General features: G+C 49.7%; 1 protein-coding gene across 1 annotated transcript in view; it reads right to left on the reverse strand.

Moving 5' to 3' along the window:
* The window catches only part of LOC146186350 (neprilysin-1-like), a 69508-nt gene that overhangs the window by 17137 nt on the left and 29562 nt on the right, over window positions 1–22809 (reverse strand). The window contains exon 8 of the mRNA XM_084608036.1: window positions 20678–20910. Coding sequence (XP_084464162.1) covers window positions 20678–20910 — 233 coding nt within the window. The remainder of the gene's footprint in view (window positions 1–20677; window positions 20911–22809) is intronic.

The following is a 22809-nucleotide window of genomic DNA, read 5'->3' on the forward strand; positions in this document are numbered from 1 at the left end:
AGCTCCGAAGCTGCTTCAGGGAGGTTGGCTTCGGGAACTCTGCAACTGCGCAAAGTTTGGTGGGGTCGGGAAGAATGCCTTCCTCAGAGACTACGTGGAATTGTGAGTTTTCGAGCGGCAAAGTGGCACTTCTTCAAATTCAACTGAAGCTCAGCGTCGGCGAGACACGTGAGGACATGCTTTAGGCGGAGAAGGTGAGAAGAAAAGTCGGTAGAAAAAACTACGATGTCATCCAGGTAACAAAGACAGGTCTGCCACTTGAGTCCACGAAGAACAGTGTCCATCAGGCGCTCGAAAGCAGCTGGGGCATCGCAGAGGCCAAAGGGCATAACGTTGAACTCGTATAATCCATCCGGTGTTATAAAGGCAGTTTTCGAGCGGTCATCATCAGCCATCGGTACCTGCCAGTAGCCAGAGCGCAAATACAAAGACGAGAAATACTCGGCTCCCTGTAAACAGTCCAAGGCGTCGTCGATTCGCGGCAGAGGATAGACATCTTTGCGCGTGATTTTGTTCAGCCTACAGTAATCGGCGCAAAACCGGATGGAACCATCTTTCTTGGTGACCAAAACAACCGGACAAGCTCATGGACTGTTAGATGGCTGTATGACGCCCCGGCGAAGCATGTCGTCCACGTTGTCAGCAATTACTTGACGCTCAGAGGCCGACACGCGATAAGTACGCTGTCGTAGAGGTGCGTTTGTACCAGTGTCGATTGTGTGCGCAACGACAGACGTGCGACCCAGAGCAGTGTTAGGAAGGTCGAAGGCAGAAGTGAAGTTCTGTAGAAGAGCAGCTAGTTGATCGCGTTGTGCGGGTGGGAGACCTGCGTCAATAGCTTGTTGAAGAACATCGGGTGGTGTCGAAGCGGTCGCTATATCGCAAGAGCTGAGCACATTAATGTCTAATGAAGTAGGCGTTGCAGGAAGAGTATTTACAAGCGCGGGATCAAGTTCTTCAATACGACCGAGACACTCGCTGCGTAGCAGGACGGACGGGCACGAAAATGGATTTGAGACGTACATTGCACTAAGGCCATCTTCGAACTGGAGGACAGCAAATGGAAGCAGGAGGCAGGGATGGCGTGAAGCGGCGTCGGAAGGTGTGAAGAAGACAGTCGAACTAATAACTCTTTCACAGGAGAGTGGAACGAGGGCAGCAGAAAATGGAGGAATGTCTGTGTCATTGGCGACGAGGAGTTTTGCAGGCCGGGTAGGGACGTCACACAAGACGGTATCACAAAGTGGTAAAAAGGAAACTTCCGCGCGGGCGCAGTCAATAACGGCATAATGAGTGGAAAGGAAATCGTAGCCCAGGATGATGTCGTGTGAGCAGCGAGACAGTACAATAAACTAGATGGTGTATAAGACGTCTTCGACGAGAACACGGGCCATGCACGCCGCTGAGGGATGAATGCGCTGTGATGAGGCGGTGAGAAGCTAAAAGTCGGAAAGTGCGGTGGTCACCTTACGAAGACGACGGCAAAGAGCTTCACTGATGGCGGATACGGCAGCGCCCGTGTCGACAAGAGCGAGTACTGCGACGCCGTCTACAAACACTTGAATTACATTAGTGGGAGAACACCGAGGACTTGAAGAGTTCGAACCAAGCGCAGTTCTTGCGCCGGAAACTGCGGCTGTTAGTTTCCCTCAACAGTGCCGGTAGAACGTCGAAGTGGGGACGGGGAACGGCGACGAGGGGAAGGTGATCGGCAAGTTGTGTACGTTTGATTGTCACGAGATAAAAAGTCGGAACTGGGCGGATTTCTCGGCGAGGGCTGGTCTGTATTGTAGGAGTAGTTCCATAGTTCAGGTCGAGAAGGTGGAAGGTGTTGGCGGCAAAGGCGTGCGACATGGCCCGGCAGCCCGCAAGAGTAGCAGATTGGCCGGTTGTCCGCGGTACGCCAAGGGTTCGTAGGGCGTTGGCGTACCCTTGGAATAGGGACATGGAATGCAGACCCAGGCAAAGGCGAAGGAAGGTTGGAAGGAGCGACCTGGTAGGAAAGAGATGCTGATGGCATGAGCGGCCTGGCCGCAACTTGGGCGTAAGTCAGTGGTGTCGTTACTTGCGCCGGCACGGGGCTGGGCGGCAGCACAGGGCTGTGCGGGAGCATGGAGCTGGGCGGAAGGACATCAGCGATGTGATCTTGAACGGCACGCCGTATGGTAGGGGCCAAAGACGGAGCCATGTCAGGAGCAAGGCGGCCAGTATCCTGTAACTGAGGGACCAGCGATAGCTGGCGGGCGACCTCTTCTCGAACGAAGGCTTTGATTTGCTGAAGTAAAGGGCTGTCCTCTGATGGGGTAGAACCGCCCAGCGCTAGTGTAGAGATGGCGTCGTCTCTAACATCGGACCGCCGGGTAGAAGCGCGCTGGCAAAGCTTGATCACGTCACTCACCGTGGCAGGATTTTTTACCCAGAGCATTTGGCACGCGTCGTCAGAGATGCCTTTCATGATGTTTTCGATCTTATCCGCTTCGGTAATTAGCGGATCGACACGCTTGCATAGGTCCACGATGTCTTCTATATAACTAGTGAACGACTCTTCGACTTGCTGAGTGCGCTCACGCAAGCGTTGTTCTGCCCGGAGCTTGCGAACTGCAGGGCGGCCGAACACTTCCGCAAAACTCTTTTTAAATGCAGACCAAGATGGCAGGTCTGCCTCATGGTTGCAAAACCAGAGGTTCGCCACGTCAGTCAGATAAAAGATTACATTGCTTAGCTTGATAGCGTCGTCCCATCTGTTGTAGCTACTGACGCGCTCATATGCCGACAACCAATCGTCGACGTCCTGGTCGGCTGTGCCACTGAAGAGGCACGGATCACGCTGCCGTAGAGCTCCAGAACACAGCACGGTGGTTGGGAGGGGCAACGATGTCGAGGCAGTGTCGTCCGGCATGCTGGAAGCAGAGGGTAATGTGCGGCTTCTTAGTTCCAGGGTGGGCGGGGACGCACCCAGCACCTCCACCAATTGTAGGGGTGTGTTTATTCGGTAAACCCAGATGGACCCAGCCGCTCAGGAGGGACTCGCAGCGGAGCGTCAGGCGTGGCGAAAAGAGCAAGGCAGCGAACAACTTCTTCGTCCTTGAGAGCGGTAGCACGCGACGCATGTCAGTGGTTATATCGATGAAGATTACCACACTACAAAAGAAAGGTGTTAGGCATGGAGGCACGACCTCCCCAGTATTATCCACAGCTTGCTTACAGGAAGTATTCAGAGACTTCGAATGGGAGCAATTAGGGATAGGAGTAGATGGAGGATACATCAGTAATCCGTGATTTTCTGATATTACCTTGCTAAGCAAGTCTGGGGATGAACTATAAAGAATGATTAATGACCTATAAAGGAAAAGGTGAAAGGTAGACTTGAAAATCAATATGCAGAAGTCTAAGGTAATGTTCAACAGCCTCAGGGAGGAACAGCAGTTTACGTTAAGCAGCGAAGCACTGGATGGTGCTGGCGAATATGTTTTCTTAGAACTGGTACTCACTGCAGGTCCGGACCATGAAAGGGAAATAACAAGGAGAATAAGATTGGGATGGAGCCCATTCGGCAAGCACTCGCAGATAATGACTAGCAGCTTACCGGTATCGCTCAAGAGGAACGTATACAACAGTTCATCTTACCTGTACTCCCCTATGGGGCTGAAACGTGGAGACTAACAAAGTTTTCCTTAAGTTGAGGACATGTCCAGAGGGATATGGAACGAAAAATGGGACTAACGTTAAGAGGTAGGAAGCGTGCAGAGTGGGTCAGAGACATAACTGAAGTTACTGACATTCTAGTGGAAATCAAGAAGAAATGGGCATGCGCAGGGTATGTATTTCTCAAAGAGAGGGGTAATAAAATGGATTCCAAGAGAACGAAAGCGTAGCGGGAGGCGGCAAAAAGTTAGGTAGGCGGATGAGGTTAAGACGTTCGCAGGGGTCAAGTGAATGCAGCTAGCACAGGACCGGGTAAATTGGATGAATATGGGAGAGGCCTTCACCCTGCAGTGGGTATAGTCCGGCTGATAAGGATGATGAGTTTTACCGGTCTTGGCTCCCTGATGTGAAAACAAGCCGTTATGTACACAATAAATTCCATCTCTCCATCTCTAAGTAGAAGAAATGACATGGGTACAAATCGGAGCATAACAGAATGCCGAAAAATATGTAGTGTCCGTATCAAAAAACAATAACCCCCATGCTTGAACTCAGACCGTTTCTTTCGGCCGATGAAAAAGGGCTTCAAGTTTGTCAGTTCCACCATTCGTGGCCGATTATACATAACAGCAGTAACCGAAAGGCCATAATGTTGTTTTGTGCCACATGAAAGCGATAGGACTCTTTTTGCAAATGAATATTTAGCAAATAACTACAAGTGTGCCGAGGGGCAGCTGCGAATATATTGACATTTAGGTTGAAGTTACAGTACGTGAAACAAAAAAAAAGTAAAAAGTCTTTCTCAGAATTTGTCCTACATTTATGTGCACGAACGAATATTGCAAAAGCAAGGCGTCGCAGTGGTTTCCCCACCTTCTCGTAGGACTCACGTAGGCAGAGTACCATGGCGGCGTATTTGTCCAACGTTTTCGATCTTTTGACAGTCCACGTTTGTCCCTTGTAATCCCGTACGATACCGTCCACGTCGTAACCGTGCATGATCTCGTGGCCCATGATCTGCGCAGCCGTCGGCATCGCAGTTAGTTTGCTATACGGACTAAAGCTTCACACAACCTCAAATTTTCTAAAGCTTCACACAACCTGAAGGATATGCGGTCCCACCGGGGTGGCGCAGTGGTTACGGCGTTCGACTACTGTTCCCAAGGACGCGAGATCGAATCCCGACCTCGGCGGCCGCTTTTCGGTGGAGGCGAAAAGTAAGGCACCTGTGTGCTGTGCGATGTCAGTGCACGTTAAAGAACCCCAGGGGGTCGAAATTTCTAGAGTCCTCCACTACGGCGTCTCTCATAGCCTGAGTCACTTTGGGACGTTAAACCCTACAAACCAAACCAAGGATATGCGCATCAAACCACACTTAAAAAAGCGCCTACAATAAAACGAAAGTCAGGCTACGAGCGTGTCATGTGCCACAGCTGAACTTGCCTAAGTCGTGGAAAGTATTTCGGCAAATAAAGCAAATCGTATATACTACTGCAATTCGGTTTGCATTTTTTCTCATGATTTCCTCCAATACACATATATATTATTGCAAAGATTCACGACTTCAGTGTTCACTGCGACGTAGTGGCAAAATTTTATCTCTGAAGTTGTTTTATCTCCTGGAGAAAGCAACCCTTCCAACGGTTGGTTGGTTCACAGGAAGGGAAAGGTGCAGTATCTGTCACACTTGCTCTGTGGACACCTGAACCGCGCCGTAAGGGAAGGGAGGAAGGTGGGAGTGAAAGTGGAAAGAGAGAAAGGGGAGCCGTAGTAGAGGGCTACGGAGTAATTTCGACCACCTCGGGATCTTTAACGTGCCCTGACATCGCACAGCACACCGACGCCACTTCGTTTCGTCCGTGTGCTGTGCGATGTCAGCGCGCGTTAAAGATCCCCAGGTGGTCGAAATTACAACGGCATTCCCGCAAAATTTGGATCGATAGTCTCTGCAGCACCTCGCTAAACCATATAATAACAGGTTGCAGAGATATGCTAAAAGGCCCATGAGAGCAAAAAAAAATAAGGGTCTCTTATGGCGCATTCGGTTGGGGGGACGACAGCAGAGGCGCCGAGAAATACAGAGCAGTGCAATACAGGAGCACGCCGAGCAAAGGTGCAACTGCACTCCCACGGGAACGTTCTCTGCGTGTAGAAAGCAGAGCGCCACGACCATGTGACCGCACTTCTCTCCCCGGCATTCTCCGCCTGCCCGCAGTGGCGGCCATTGCAACCCGAGAGGCCAACGTCCGTATAGAACCGCTTGTTTTGTATGCCTTTGTTCTCACAGCGCGGCGATCAGCCTCCTTTGACCCTTTCGGAGCAAGCAGCGACTCTCAAACATGCATACAGCACCTGAGCAATGCTTTTCTCTCGCCGACGATTTCCAGCCGCCATTTGAGCGTCGCCGACTCGAGAAGATAGATAGATAGACTAAACTTTAATGTCCAACAGATAAGGTGATCTACCCACCCCCCGACACGCAGGTCAAGGGGCGGGTGCCGCCGCCTCAAAGGCAGGCCGGGAGGTCTTGGGTCCCAACAGCCTCTTCAGCCAGTTGGACGAGTAGGAGCTGGAGCTCAGGGTCCGAGCTGCGCAGCAGGGTCTCCCAGGTGTCTCTACAGCCTATATTGTTCGTCCTCCTGGGAGAATACGGGCATTCCCATATTATGTGGTCGAGGGTCCCTCTCGCCCCACAAAGATTGCACTTGTCACTCCTAGCCTCAGGGAACATGTGGTTCGCCATAACCGGGTGCGGATATGTATAAGTTTGCAGTCGCCTCCACGCCACTGCTTGTCTGCTGTTTAATTTCGGATCTGGTGGGGGTACCAGTCTACGATCCAATCTGTAGTGCTGCGTGATCTCCCCATATTTTAGCAAGCGCTCTCCGCTTCCTCGGTCATCAAGTGACCCTGTAGCGGCTCGGCGGTAGAGGTCTCGAGCCAGCTTGTGGGCCGCCTCGTTGCCGGGGACGGCTTCGTGCGCAGGAGTCCAAATTATTTGAATTTTCCTATCCAACTTTTTCTGGCCTAGGATTCTGGCTGCTAAGGGCGAGATCCTGCCCTTGCTAAAATTTTGTATGGCAGTTTTGCTGTCACTGATGACAAACTTCGCTTCCGTTCCGACGCAAGCTAACGCGATCGCAGTTTCCTCGGCTATTTCTATGTTCCGCCCGCGCAAAGTGGCAGCTGTCACGGGATTGCTCCGGCCGCTGACGACCGTTGCTACCGTGAAACTGCCACCACCTCCCGCCACGTCTACATAGGCCACTTCATGTTCCGACATTTCGCCGAATCTAATTTCTAATGCTTCGGCTCGTTTTTTCCTCCTGTCTTTGTTATATTCTGGGTGCATGTTTTTTGGCAGCGGGGGAATCACCAAATTTTGTCCGACTTCTCTAGCTACCTCCACCTTGACCGTGGGACCTCTATCCGGATTTATTCCAACTTTCGTCAAAATGACTCTTCCTGTCTTCGTGGTGTTAAGTCTCTCAATTTGAGAGGTTCGCACCGCTTCCGCAAGTTCTGCCCATGTGTTGTGTACCCCTAGAGCCATCAATCTCTCTGTGGATGTGCATATGGGCAGTCCCAGCGCTCTTTTTACGCATTTTCTAATGAGAGACTCAATTTTTTCTTTTTCCAGCGCTTTCAAGTCTAGATACGGCGTTGCGTAGCTCACTCGGCTGAAGATGTAGGCCTGTATCAGTTTCATCAAATTTTTTTCCTTTAACCCTCGGCCTCTGTTGGCAACCCGCCTAATTAGGCTCAGGGTCTGCATCGCGTGATTCTCCAGCCTCTTGATGGTCTCGCCATTAAGTCCGTGTGACTGGAGAATCAAGCCCAAGATTCTGATTTGGTCGACTACTGGTACCTCGTTACCCGCCACTTTAATTTTGACCTCCGACGGTGCCTTGCACCTTAAGTGCTTCGGATTGTATATAAACAATTCTGATTTCTGCGGCGAGCACGCTAGGCCTCTCTCTGCCGCGTAATCGACTATAATGTCGGTGGCGGCTTGGAGCAGGTTTTCGACGCACGAATCACTTCCCCGGTTGACCCAAAGCGTGATATCATCCGCATATATACTAAATTTTAATCCTTCGAGCTTTGCCAATTGCTCGGGGAGTTCTCTCATAGCCACGTTAAAGAGTAGGGGGGACAGCACTGATCCCTGGGGCGTACCCTTACTCCCTAGCTCTATTGCGGGGGATTCCAGCGTCTGGAACTTCATGCAGGCCGTTCTACCTGTCAGAAAGTCCCTGATGTACCGATATGTCCTGGTACCTACATTAATCTTGTTCAGCCCTTCCAGGACCGCCTCATGTTTTACGTTGTCGAAAGCCTTCGTGAGGTCGAGCCCCGAAATTGCTTTCGCATCTTTAGACTTTGAGTCTATTATGTCATGTTTGATTTGGAGCATGACGTCCTGCGTACACAAGTGAGGACGGAACCCGACCATCTCATGTGGCCACAGATCGCCCTGCTCCATGAAACTCATCAGTCTGGTCTGGACGACGTGCTCCATCAATTTCCCCACGCATGAGGTTAAGAAAATTGGTCGTAAATTTGCTAGTTGAGGAGGCTTCCCTGGTTTCGGTATTAAAATAATGCTTGCCGTCTTCCACTGTTGTGGGAGCTCGCCTTTTTCCCAACATTCCTGCATATACTCCGTTAGATACCTAATGGAGCCATCATCTAGGTTCCTGAGCATTTTGTTCGTTACTCCGTCAGGGCCTGGAGCCGACTTCGTTTTAAGTCTTACAATCTCCGCCCTCACTTCCGCTTCTGTGATGGGGGCGTCCAGCGCCTCGTTAGGCGCTCCACCATAGTCAGGAAGTGGAGTTCGTGAAGTTTCTCTCACATACGTCTCAATTAATTTGTTCATGAAATCATCATCGTTCCCTTCGAAAGCGTGCCTCACTTTTGCCAATCTTATACCAGATTGCGTCTTCGAGTTGTCTGGGTCCAACAAGTGCCGGAGGAAGCTACACGTCTTGGAGAGGTTCATGCTCCCCTCCATTTCGTCACACTTGTTGTCCCAATTTTGTTCGCATAATTTGAAAGTATAGTCTTCGATTTCCTTATTATGTCGCGCAATCCTTCTTCTGAGGTTGCGGTTCCATTTCTGCTTTTTGAGACGACGCTCCATGCTCTGCTTAGCTTCCCACATATGCAGAAGACGGCTGTCCGCAATCTCCGGGGCGTTATCACCTTCGAGCAATTTTGTTGCCTCTCTAACGTCTGATTTGAGCGCCGTCGCCCATTCCTCGATGCTTCTGATGGGCTCTAGTTCCTGAGCCCTCCTGATATCTCTAAATTCATCCCACTCAACGACGGCCGGCGCGCGAGCCCGGCGTGTTTTAACGCCTTTCCTCAGTGTGGAGACAATTATGTAGTGGTCGCTGCCAAAATTTTGATCCGAATTATGCCATTCTAGACCTTTTACGTTTTTCGAGAATGTTAGGTCTGGGGATGTATCCTTACTGACGCTATTGCCACCCTCGTTGGGCTGTCGGGGTCCGTGCGCAAAGTGAGCCATAGGTCATGCGTATCCTCCCACAGCTGTCTACCTTTTGGGCACTGGTGCGGGTACCCCCATTCCTGGTGATGTGCATCAAAGTCCCCCACTATCAACAGTGGCTGGTTGTTTGAAATTTTGAGGGCCTTGCGAAGCAGAGCTCTGAACCTCACCTTCCTTTGCCTGGGTGAGCTGTATAAATTTAGAATGAATAGACTAGGGTCTTTCTGTTTTCCGGTTAAAACTTCTACAAACACGTTCTCGATCTCTCTCGACTCTAGATCGTGTTCAATGGCTGCAATGTTTCTTTTCACGAGTGTTGTGACCGAGGATTTCTCTCCCCTGCCACTATGAAATGCCTGATATCCCGACAATTTTGCGGGCCCCCGGTTTCTTGGAGAGCAATTGCCAATGGAGTCTCATCTAATAGCAAAAGGTACTGTTGCAGAATCGGCCGCTTGCGCCGGAAGCCGCGACAGTTCCACTGCCAGATTTGATTTTCATTTGCGCGCCTGGCCATTTTGCAGTTGCGAGACGACCTGTTCTATATTTTGTTGCCACCCGTTTATGGCGGCCATCTCATTCCTTAACCTTTGGCATTCCTCGGCCTGTTTCTGAACTGCCCCGAGGACAGCTTGAATTTGGATGTTGATATGATTCATAAATTCACTCATCTTGGCATCTAACCTTTCCAAATTTTCCATCCTTTTCTCCATAGCCTGAATAGGGTCGGTGTCTTGAATTTTGCGTTTCACCGGTGGTGGGAGGGACGCCTCTGTGACCATCTTATCCTGTCCCTGCGGCTGTTGACGTACCGCTTGGGAGGTCGTTTGTCTAATGGGTTGTTGCGGAGGTGTTGCCTGCCTCTGTGATTTCTTTAAGTTTTGGATCTCGGAACGCTGCGATTCGACTATCCCCGTTAAGTTTTCGATCATTTGCTTTAATTTCTCAATTTCCTCGTCTCGTTTACCCCTGTGATTATTTTCCTGGGAGACCTTGCCCGCAAAACTCACACCCGTACGTTCCTTGCTCCTACCTCGTCTCCATGCGTTGGCAGTATCCCTTGAGCTTGAGCGTCCCCTGGACTGGCTCCTGGCACAAGAATCGGAGTGGTCTCTGGGCGGCGGCGGTGGTCTGCCTTGTTTCGTTTCCAGAATCGGGAAAGAGTCCTCGCGGAATTCGAAGTCTTCTTTTACTTTCGGTTCGCTTTTTCGACTCTGATGTCCCCCACCAGTCGTCGCTGCATGTTCCATCTTCTCCCAATGTCGCTTCTTCACTTCGTAGGGAGTGCGGAAAAGTTCTCGACACTTGGGGTCTCCTAGGGCATGGCCTTTGCCGCAGAGCTGGCATGTTGGTTCACATTTGTCTTCTCTTGACGGGTTCTCGAGGCCGCAGCCACGGCACTTGACGTTCGTCGGATCCGGGCACACGTCCTCGCGATGACCGAGTCGGCCACAGGCGACGCATACTTCGTATTTTTTGCGGTACAGCTGGCACCTGTGCGGCGTCCCGTTGAGATAAATCCATCTTGGCACTTCTTTCTCCTTGAAGAGAATGAAGATCGACTTGGAATCTTTGCCCAGCCTGCGGACGCCTCGAATCTCGGGGTTGTCCTTGCGATCTAGGCGGTATAGAATTTCTTCAACAGAATATCCGAGCGGAACTCCGTGGATGACTCCCTTGCCGCAGTGCTCGGGGGTGGCCACGTAGGTAGAAGTGTCCACTTTTTCACCGTCGAACATGAGGTGTTTCACGCTCACGTAGTTCAGCTTCCTCTCCGCACTTGTAGTGATGACCAGAACGGAGGGCTGCTTCATATTTGGAATTATTATATCTTCCTTCTCTTCGCGTGGATTGATCCCCGCCGACATTTTGATGATGTCAGTGAGATGTGCTGTTCCATATTTGGTAAGCCTAAGTAGGCCTCCACGAGGTCGGAGAACAACTTTCTCGGCGCCATCTGGAATGCGCGTCTGCTGACGCTCGATCGACTTGGCCGCCATTTTCCTGCGTGCTTGCTTTTCCTTGGCTCGCTGTTTCGCAGTTTTCTGCCCGCTCTTCTCTAGCGGCACGTACCTTCCTCCTTCGCTCGTGAACCATTGTCTTGGTTCCGAAAATTCCTCCAGTGTAATCGTGGTTCCTTCCACAATATCCATGATTCACAGCTTTCGCACGACCCCGAGCGGCAAACGATCCCCCGGTAGGGACGCCGTGGGCCCGGTCGGCCGTTTTAGGCTTAGCGCCGTTAAGCTCAACTCAGCTACGTGCTGCGTCGAGAAGAAAAAAAATGGCGCGGGTATGACACTCTATGCCATGTGACTTCCTCTACTCTCGCTTTGGATGAAGGAGCAGCCGGGAGTGCACTCGAGTGCTCTCAGCAAAGGAAAAGCCCTTCTCCTCTACCATTGGAAGCCAGTGATTATACTCCTGCCCTCCCACTGGAAGGCGCCCGCTTGTCTGAGAGCACTTTCGAAGGGCTCTCGAGTGCGCCTGCTCTCCCACTCGAATTCGTCATTAGATGTCTCTTAAGAGGAGAATGACGAAAGCCTACCCTTCCTCTCCTATCATTTGTTCCTCATTGTTTCCCTCTTATCGGCGTTCGTTGCAGTGCTACATATAATTATAATTGGTTTACAAGAAAAGGGAGGTGCAGTATCTGTCAGACTTTCCCCGGCAAGTGTGTGTTTGGACGGTACACCATCGATCCTGTCGCTTAGCATTCCTCGTAATTGGGACGTAGACTGGTACCCCCGCCAGATGTTAGCCTAAATAATAGAGAGGAGGAGGAGGTAAACTTTATTTAAAGAAGAGGTCGTAGGCGCGGGGTGGGTTGACGTTCCTGTCCCCGCGGTGGGCTCCTCTTCTAGGCCGGACGCCAGGTGGCAGACCGACGATGTCATTCGGCGACCTCTTCAGCCCGCTCCGTGACTCGGAGTTGAACCTCCGGGTCGGAGCTGAGCAGCGCGGCCTCCCACTGAGATTGGGTAGGGAGCTGCAAACTCTGTGATGGCTTGTCTTGATTACATGAGTATAGGATGTGTGGTGTGTCTGCCTTTTGATGACCACAGAGAGAACAGACAGGGCTTAACTGCTCTGGGAACCATATGGAGTACATGTACGGATTAAAGAAAGTGTCTGTTTGAAACTGCCGCCAGGTGACTTGTTGTGTTTTACTTAGAGATCAATGTGGTTCTGGGAAGATTTGTCTTTCTTTCTTGAAGTGGGTAGTAATTTCTTTGTAGGTTGTCATCCGCTCCCTGGCCGACCTGAGCTCAGGGCAGCGCACCTACCGGTTAACTACGAATCCTCGGGCAAATTGGTGTGCTGCCTCGTTCCCAGGATGGTCCGAATAGGCAGGGACCCAGATAAATGTGATAAGGCGGGTATGGGAAATTTTTTGTAGGATTTTGATGGCTGCGGAGTGGGCCCTTCTTTTTGCAAAATTTCGAATTGCGGTTTTAGAGTCGCTAATGATGTATTTGGCAGTGGTGGAGGTAATGACTAAAGCTATGGCAGCCTCTTCGGCCTCCTCCGGAAATTTTGTTTTATTGATTGTCGCCGATGCGAGGGGAGAACCTCGATGATCGACAACTGCCAGGGAAAAGGCATCTCTGTAGGCATGTTCTGCCACGTCCACGTGCGCCGTGTCTTTCTGTACTGAAAATCTTTCTTGTAATTTTTGTGCCCTAGCCCTTCTGTCCGTATCGTATTCTGGATGCATGTTTTTAGGCAGAGGACGGACTATTAATTGCTCGCGCACATGTCTTGGAATCGGCAAAGTGTGGGCCCGGGTCCCTTCATATTGTATTCCTGCTTTTTTTAGGATGAAACGTCCCGTTTCAGTGCTTGATAATCGTTCGTATTGTGCGGTGAGGTGTGCTTCCATCATTTCCGCTAAGGTGTTATGAATTCCTAACTTTAGTAGTGTTTCATTTGGGGTATGACGAGGGAGGTTAAGCGCAATTTTATAGGACTGCCTAATTAGTGAATCCAGGTCGTCTCTTTCTCTAACTGTGAGGGTGACGTATGGTGTAGAGTAGATAACTCTGCTAAGAACGAAGACTTCTACTAGTTTCCTGGTCTCAGCTTCTTTAACTCCTCCACGCCTATTCGCGATTCGTCTGAGGAGGAGGGAAATTTTGTTGACGGTGTTTTTCAGTTTCTTAATTAGTGTGTCGTTTTTTTGGTTTGACTGTATGAGCATTCCCAAGATTCTTAGTGTTTCCACTTCTTGGATGGCTGCACCTTCAGCGTAGATTTTGATCGCAGGCGCTTTATTCTTTCTTTGACGCTTTGGGTGTAGAATGAGTAATTCAGATTTCTGGGGGGAACACGCGAGTCCCGCGGCTTGCGCCTCCTCTGCGACTACGCCTACCGCTTGTTGTAGCGTATCTTGTATCGTGCCAATACTCCCCTTGGTGGTCCAAAGGGTGATATCGTCCGCGTACAAAGAGTGTTCTAGGTCTGGGATTCTTGCGAGTTCGTGTGCCATTTTGATTAGGGTTATATTGAATAAAAAGGGGGAGAGGACCGATCCTTGCGGAGTTCCTCTATCTCCTAAAGTGAAGGTGTCGGATTTGATAGGGCCAATTTGAATTCTAGCCGTCCTATCGGAGAGGAAGTCCTTGATGTAGTTAAACGTTCTTGCGCCTACATTCAGCAGTGAAAGAGATTCTAGGATTGCTTTGTGTTTAACATTATCAAAGGCTTTGGTTAAATCTAGGGTTAGGATTGCCCTGGTACTCCTTTCTTGCTCATGAGATAGGACTTCGTTTGCTAGTCTTAGCACCGTATCTTGTGTTGATAAATGTGGTCTAAAGCCGACCATAGTGTTTGGATATAAATTCTCTTTTTGCATGTGGGACTGGAGTCTGTCTAGTATGACGTGCTCTATCAGTTTTCCTATGCAAGAAGTGAGCGAAATAGGTCTGAGGTTTTTGAGCTCTAGCTTTTTGCCAGGTTTTGGGATGAATTTAATGATGGCATGTTTCCAAGACGCTGGGAGATTTCCCTCCCTCCAACACTCGTTCGCAAAGTCCGCGAGGGCTGTGATAGAAGCGTTGTCTAGATTTCTGAGTGTCTTATTGTTAATGCCGTCCTCTCCTGGGGCGGATGTTGTACGTACCTTAAAGAGGGCTGCTCTTATTTCTGCCATTGTTATGTCAGCATCCAGGATGGAGTTTGGCTCTCCTTTATAATCGGGCAGGGACTTCGTCTCACGGGTTGTGCAGAAGTATTTCTGCTGTAGCATGTCTACAATATCTTGATCCGTGCCTGGGTCTATGTTTAAAATTTTGGTGATTTCCTTTTGAGTGGTAGCTTTGTTGGATTCCGGATCAAGGAGATGCCGCAGAAGATTCCACGTCTTCCTCGTGCCTAGATTGCCATTCACATTTTCACAGATATGGTTCCACTGCTGTCTCGCTAGTTCTGCGGTGTGGTGTTGAATTTCTTTCGTGAGTGTGACGATCCTGTTTCTAAACTTTTTGTTATAGTTTTGCTTAAGCCATCTTTTTTTTAGGCTCTGTCTTGCCTCCCACATGTGCGTAAGTCGGCTGTCAACCGTATTTACGCCTAAGTCATGTACTAGTTCCTTAGTGGCCTTTTCCACATCCGATAGGAGGGTCTGTGTCCAGTGTTCTAAGTCTATGATTGGTTCGTTATTTGGTCGCGGATAGTCCTAAGTTTGTCCCAGTCGGTGATGTTGTTTTTTCTGGGTTGGAGTTTGAGATTGGCAATGGTGATTTTAGACATTATGATATAATGGTCACTTCCCAGATTTTGTCTGGTGTTGCTCCAGCTTAAGTCTGGGAGATTTTTGCCCATCGTAAGGTCCGGGCACGTGTCCCTGGTCACGCTGTTGCCTATCCTAGTAGGTTGCATGGGGTGCGTGTATTGGGTGAGCCCTCTTTGCTGGATAAAATCCATTAGGGCCGTTCCTTTCCTGGATATGGTTGCGTGTCCCTATTGCGCGTGTTGAGCGTTGAAGTCGCCCACAATTAGGTTTGGGTTTCGGCCTGCGATTTGGAGGGTTTTGAGTATAGCGGCTTCCGCTGGTCCAGCCGGTGCCCTGTGGGGGCTGTATGCGTTTAGTACGAACAAAGAAGAGGAGTTTCTTCTGCTAGGCAGAATTTCAATAATTATACAATCGAGCTCTACGTTTTCAATCTCGTGGTTAACCACGGTAAGATTTCTGTGTACCAACGTAGTGGTTAAAGGCTGTTCTTTGATGTGACATGGCAGAACCGCCCGGTACACTGGCAGTTTTAGTCGAGACATTCTGGATTCTTGAATCGCTATAACGTCAGGTTTTTCGGATTGCGATTAAACGTGCAACTGCAGATTTGTTTTTTTTTTTTTTTTTTTGCGCATAGACCTGCAGTTCCACTGCCAAATTGTTACGGTTTTAGGATTGGCCATTTTGCTGGGATAGATCGATTGGCGCCCCTTGAGCTGAAGGGGGAAGCCGGTGTAAAATTTCCTGTAAAACGGTGTCAATTACTCCGAACTTGTGATTTACATCCTGTATGTGTTGTTCGAGTCTTTGTGTTAAATTATCGACTCTTTGGGTTAGACTATCGAGTTTCTGGCTGTGCTCCTCCACTTTTTGTTCGAGTTTTGGGACTATCCTCCACTGAGGTATTTCTTACGTCAGCTTACTGCTCGTTGTTTCCGAGGTGTTTCTTCCTTGCTAACTACGCTTACTGGGGTTTCGACTGAGGCGGTCACAGTATTTTCCATTTCTGTGACTTCCGGCAATGGGAGTGGTTTCAGAGGTGGGTCCTTAGATATGGCGGGTGCTTTTAGTTTACTATTTTCCTCCTCCAAGTGTTTGATTCGATCCGTCAGAATTTGAATGTGGTGGAGTGCCTGATCTAGTTTAGACTGTAATGTCTGCAGCTCCATCCCCTTCCCATGAGAGGCCACTCCTGCCCAGCTCACCTGTTTCGGCCAGGGGCTCTGAGTCCGGCTGCTAGTGCTGGCGCCTCCTCCATTGCTGCTGCTTCCGTTGCGTCCGCCGCCGCTGCTCCGTCCGCTACGGCTGCTGCTGCGTCCGCTGTCCAAGGACGGGAAGGTGCTCGAGCGGTCCTTCCTTTCGGTAGATGTTGGGTCGTCACATGTCCGTGACTTGGGTCTTGATTGGTGCTCCGACTTTTTCGTTTGGTGTCGTTGAAATCGCTTCTTGCAGCTGTTATCGCCTGTGATGTGCCCTCCTCCGCAGATAATGCAGACCGGGTCGCAGACTTCTTCTTTCAGGTGTTGGTTGCCGCAGTACGGGCACCGTTGTTGCGGTGGCTCCGGACATACGTCTCTTCTGTGGCCGACTCTTCTGCAGTTTGTGCACGCCTCTACTTTAGGAATGAAGGGGTAAACTGGGTACAGGACTCCGAAGTAGACGATGCTATCTGGGAGTTCGTCCGCGTCGAAGTGAAGCAGGAGGGACTTTGATGTTCTTCCCATGGTGCGTGCTTGAACGATGTCAGGGTTTCTTTTTCGGAATTCGGTCATCATTTCTTGGTGCGTTTCGCCATCGTAAGTCCTATAGATAATGCCCTGCAGGGCCCTGTCCGGAGGGGCGATATACGGCGTCATAACAATGTATTTGCCTTCTATTTTGATTTGCTCGACTATAGTGCGTTTGCCTGCACCGGCGTCGATATGGTGATCACATTTTTTGCAGAGTTGGTTCTAGATTGGTCGTTTTCGGCCGCGGACGCGGTGACGCCACTCGCTGTTGCGATCGCTTGTCTGATAGATTTTTCGGTGTAGCGCGTGATGTCTACGCCACCCGTTGGTCTGTAGATGATTTTATAGTCCTTCTCCGGGAGTCGGGGTAGCGGTTTCTTGGGATGTAGCGGAGGGAGAGGTTTCGCCTTCGGTTTCTCGGATTGCTCATTTTTCTTCTGAGGTGTTAATGACTCAGCTTTGGGGTTCTTGGTACGGTAAGAAGCAATTGTCTTCCAATCTGGTGTTTCGAATTCGGCTGGGGAAGCGTTCGTCCCAACTACGGCGTACTTCATGACTGCCGCCGCGGCGCTCGCGCCGCACTAAGCCTGGCGTTCGGGTAAGCAAGGGGGCTTCGTTCCGGTTGGCGTAACTTAACCTGTTGCCAGACTATGCTACCAGTGTTTCCACCAAATTTGACGGCCAAACACTCCCAAGATTAGGTTAGGGTTACGTTACGTTAGGTTAGGTTAGGTTACGTCAGATTAGGTTAGGTTAGGTTACGTTAGGTTAGGTTACGTTAGGATAGGTTAGGTTAGGTTAGGTTAGGTTAGGTTAGGTTAGGTTACGTTAGAGTAGGTTAGGTTAGTTTAGGTTACGTTAGGTTAGGTTAGGTTTGGTTAGGTAAGGTTAGGTTAGGCTAGGTTTCACAGCACGCGTAGTCGAAATTCGCAGACGCCAACGGTCATAGCGAGCGCGCGTGAGCGAGCGCGGCGATTATTTTGCAGCGGCAAGCGCGGTATTGTAAGCGTGGGATTGCGAGGAGGAAAGTTCCGAGGAAGTGAGTGAGGGAGCGGTGGACGGAGTGGAAACAGCCACACTGTGCCCGTCAAAATTGTGGGAGTGTTTGGCCGTCAAATTTGGTGGAAACACTGGTAGCATAGTCTGGCAACAGGTTAAGTTACGCCAACCGGAACGGATTTAGACAGTCGGAGCTCGGTCTCCCGAGCTCTGATTTGCGTAAATAAGGTCTTGAAAGGTGCCTTGTACACTCACGGTTCTTGTCCGTGTGTCGCAGTCGACGTATCCGGGTGTTTTCCCTTGTAGCAGGTGCTCGAAACGCGGAGCCCACACCAATAATAGAGAAGCTGTCGCATGGAGGTGGCTACAAACTAATACGTTCATGAACCCGGTCTGGGCGTTTCACGCGCTGCCAGACCTTAGGGATAATGATCTGTGCGAACAGTGGAGGGCGAGAGGAACCCTCGACCGCAAAATTTGGGAGTGCCCGCAATCTCCAGGGATAGGACAAAAATACAAGTAGAGTAGCCTGGGATACCTTGCTGCGAAGCGCGGACCCTGCGATCCAGCACCGCACCGTCCATCTGGCGGAAGAGGCCGCAACAAGCCAAGGGCTACTTGCCAGGCGCTAATCCGCGGGCGCACGACTCCCCGCCTTCCCCGGCACACGTGCCGAAGGTGGGGAAGAGGGCGCCCATTTCCGATGGAATGAATGAACGAAAAACTTTATTTACACAAAGGGAATTCTCCCGGCGTTGGTGGGGCCCTCAGTCCAGGGCCCCAGTGGCCTTTGCCGTCTTGCGCGCTCTGTCAATCAGCTTGAGCTGGTCGTCAGGCGTCGAGCAGGACAGCCCAGCCTCCCACTGCTCCGGTGTTGGTGTGGTGTTTATTGGTGCTACCTGTGTTTTTTGACAGGCCCATGTAGCATGGTAGAGTGTAGGGGGTTCTCCGCATAGTGGGCATTTATTTTCATAAGTAGTGGGGTGGATTTTACTGAGTAGACTCCGATGGAAATAAAAGTTGTGCAACCAACCAACCAACTTGGCATTCCTTGGTGCGCTTTCAAGTGTATAGTGCAGAGGCTGGGACGCTAGACAAGAGCACATCTCGCGGATTATGAAAGATCTCGCGCACAGATCTCGCGCACAACTCTCGCGCACGGAATTTCGTTCCAGGAGCCTGGAAATAATTAGCTAAGTTGATGCGCGCGAACAGCCTTCCCAGGGGAGGTGGTGAAGCGTGGCTGATCCTGGCCCTGATGGGGCTAGGACAGATAGGTCACCGCCGCTTGCGATGGAGGCTAGCCTGTCACCGGTTTTTATCTGTTGTAGGCCGTCATTGCACCCGCCACTGCTTCGGTGGTGGACGACGGCTGTTGTGGCGCGTGTCTTTCTCTCCCTCTTCGTTTTCTTTCCTTATTTTCTCTTCTGTCCGCACGAGGCAGCGGAGGTGGTTCAGCTACAGAGCCAGTAGCAGGCCCGTTCATTTTATTTCTTCCTACAGCCACAACAACAGCCTTCCCGGTCTATACGTTCATGCTAAGCGCTTGACCCATGCACATACTCTCTCAGTGCAAAAGCACCTCTTGCCTAGCACAATGGATTACGCCCATTCACAGATTCCGATTTCTGTCTGCCTAACGCAGTGCTGCTATGACAATAACCAAACATAGCCTTGCTATACGTGGTTATAATATGACTTTACAATTGTTTGGTTTGGTTTGGTTTTGGGGTTTAACGTCCCAAAGCGACTCAGGCTATTAGAGACGCGATAGTGGAGGGCTCCAGGAATTTTGACCACCTGGGGTTCTTTAACGTGCACTGGCATCGCACAGCCCACGAGCGCCTAGCTTTTCAATTCCACTCTTCTTGCTAAAAGTGATCATAACTACCAAGGGTGTAAAACCAATGCCCCGGTCAAAGCTATTTAGGCCAAACTTGTATGAAGCACAGGTTAGGAAATAGAGTCTGAATGCACATTAGAGGGAGGTGGGGCCGTCTTTCTAAACCTAACTAATCGTGTTAGTCTTAGTTAAGGTTAATTACAAAAGCACTTCTACTTTCAGAGGCTAAAACGCGCTTAGCTATAAATAAAGCAATCATGATTTTTTTTTTCTGAGTACCGAAAGGCGCCACTGATCGCTGCACTGTGTCCACCAACATTACTAGTCTAGTAATGTTGGGGTCTGTCCCAGTCAGCTTATTGCTCAAATGAAGTTAGTAGTTTTGTTCAAAAATCATAGAGCCATGTCCTCTTATGAACGCATGAAGGTTGAAGATGAACTGAAGACTGCACTGCAAACGCTTGAAAGAGAATACTTCGAGAAGTACGGCATTTAATCGTGTGGTCCGCATGTCTTACATTTTATTTCTCGCGGTACGTTTAACAAGTTCTGGAAACGATCCGTTCCGTTTGTCGAAATATGGACAAATTAAGTGCTTACACTAATTATAAATGACCATTTTGTGAGCTTACCTCTTTGATGTTTCAATTCTTCAAATATAGGAGAGCCCGTTCGCATGCAGTATAGGCACTCTCTGCCTTTTTACGCGGGACGCCCTTGTGTAGTGGTCATGTTCGTAAGGATTAAGACAGAAAACTATTCCTCGATTTTCGAACAGAACCCCGCCTACGAATGCGCGGCATTTTTCACGGGGACACTCAAGTTCTCATAGTCTGCAGTCGAAGATTTCATCTTCACCACCACAAACCCGGTCACATCCGCGGCAGGTCAATGAACTCCCTCCCTCCCCATTGATTACCCGTCTTTCCTTTACAGTACTCGGTGCGGCTACTCCATTCCCGCATGCTTACCTACCTCGGCTCCCTACCTAAATCTGCTGCTCCCTGCTTCGCTTGCCTTCCTGTGACGTGCATACTAGTGCTCTCGTGACCATCAGTGTTCTATTTTGTGGGTTACACTAACACCAACGCCATTTCTCCAGTTCAGTTGCCCAAGTTCCCGTCAGGTCAATTCTCTGCCCAGTATGCCCAATCCTCTCCCTCTCCTGTATTACCCCAGTCACGTATAACCTGCGTGAAACATCTCACCTGACCAAGACCTCCGTAATTAAGCGCTGCGGTTCCGTCGCCAAAGAATATCGGCGGTTGCATGATGCCGGCCGGTATTGTCAACATGTTCTGGAGCGGTTGGTACCAGGCGTTGGCCATGCCAATCGTGATGTTCTCTATCTCGCTGTTCTTGAAGAGACGCTGTGTCAGCAAGCGGTGGGCCGAGAGCCAAGTAGAGAAGAACGAGTCTGTGCGAGCGTCCGGAAAGTCGGCTGCGTCGGTCGGTGGAGACGGAACACACTTTTCATTTGGTTGTTAATAAGGCGAAACCCCTTCGTAATTAAGTGGCGAAAGCAGAGCACGTAGGCCGAGCTCTTTTACGACAGCAGAACGACCCCCCTTTTCTAGTTGAACGATGTTGCTGTCCTGATTGATATATTAGCTAGGTGATGTTCCGCCTGGTGACACGAGGCGGCTTCTCTACCTTTGCTTGGTGGAGCACCTCCTTGGTTCACAGTATGAGGTCCACATAAGGGCTTCTGTCGCACGATGCGGACTCATGGTTGTCCGGTGGCGGAACGAATCACTGACCCATCGGTGCAACTTTAAATTGAGAAATTTGATTCCTTGACCCCTAAAATTTGACTTCGACTAATTTCGACCATTACAAACGGCAACTAAGTAGCGGTATGGAGCAATGAAACAGAAATCATAAAGAAGCTGGGCAAGCAACTCGCAACCTTTTCGTATTTCTGCGCCTAAGAAGACTTTAGTGCACAACCATAGTTTTTTTACTATCTTCGTAGACGAGTGATGAAACATTCGTTTGATTCAATGAAAATCATTTATGCTTATATTTGACTTTTACGTTCATTGATCCTTTTGGGACAAAATACTCTTGAGAGGGCGTTATTTTTGGCCTGAAATGGTGTATGTGAACTCCTGAGCATGATGCAAGTTATACAATGCAAATTATGATGATAATGATGAAAACATTTATTGACAGCCGCAACGACTTTGGTTAAGGGAAGGCTGATTAGGTCCATAGTCCGGGATACCGTTAGTAAAGCCGCTGCCCTTGCTCTATCCGTCAGGGCTCTTTGTACCTCGTGTTCTTCAAGTTCCCAGCTGGACAGCGCCTCCTCCCAGCACTCCCACATTGACTGATTTATTTTTCCATCACTGGTATTTTGACGACAAGCTTATATCATATAGTATTAAGTATGCCTTCTGGCCAAAAACTTGAATTGCGCCGAAAAGGAGTCGGGCTCAATGCCGTGAAGCCCAGCTGGATTATTAAATAACACAGTTTGCAGCCTTCGAATCCGACACTCTTATGCTTCAATGACTTAGCTGGCCTCGGGAGTGTTGTAGTATCTGAATATGTTGTTAACGGAGAGGATCGAGCAGCCTGAATCAGCAAGGGACGGCACAGAAGGGTTACGGGGAAGAAAACGTCAGGCCGAAACATGTGCACACTCGTTTCCTTGAACTCCCTGGCGACTTGGTGCCCATATAAGCTCCTCCAACACAGCTGAAGTCCTACATAACTCAAAAGTTTGCAGGCTAGTGGCGTAATTCTGCCAGGAATATGGTTTCTGTAATTCACCTGGTAATCTGTAACAACGTATTTTGACGCGGAGTCAGTTGCGGCTATCACTATCGCGGATAGATTTATTACTGCTTCCTCTATAGCATTTGTTTCCCCATTAGAAACTGAAAGCGACCTGCATTTGGGGTACCACTGAGAGAGTTGATATCCGTTCTAAAATCCCCACAGCATCCGCGAAGGTTCTTTCTCCTCTTGAATAGCACTCGTTCATTTTCTTATGCGTCGCCACTCTTTTATCGTGGCGATGCTCCTGATGCACGTTTTTGGGAAGCAGGAACACAAGGAATAAGCTCTTCCACTCTTGAGGTATATCGTGTCTGCCAACCACTTGTTTCGGAAAGTAAACCATTAAATCTTCCAAGATCTAGTGGTGAGATTGTATCAGAATTTCGCGAAGTTATTGCCTAATTCTGAACTTGGTTCTGTATAGGGCTTGTGGAGAGCAATCGCAAGATGTCTCCACAGTTTTGAACCTCCCTAAAATAGCAAACATGCGTGCTGGATCGTTCTCTACGTGCAGTTCAAACTATAACGCAAACAGCCAAGTTGTATGCAGCTA

Source organism: Amblyomma maculatum, chromosome 6 (genome assembly GCF_055883805.1).
Source record: "Amblyomma maculatum isolate TAMU_Amacu chromosome 6, ASM5588380v1, whole genome shotgun sequence".
Classification (NCBI taxonomy): Eukaryota; Metazoa; Arthropoda; class Arachnida; order Ixodida; family Ixodidae; genus Amblyomma; species Amblyomma maculatum.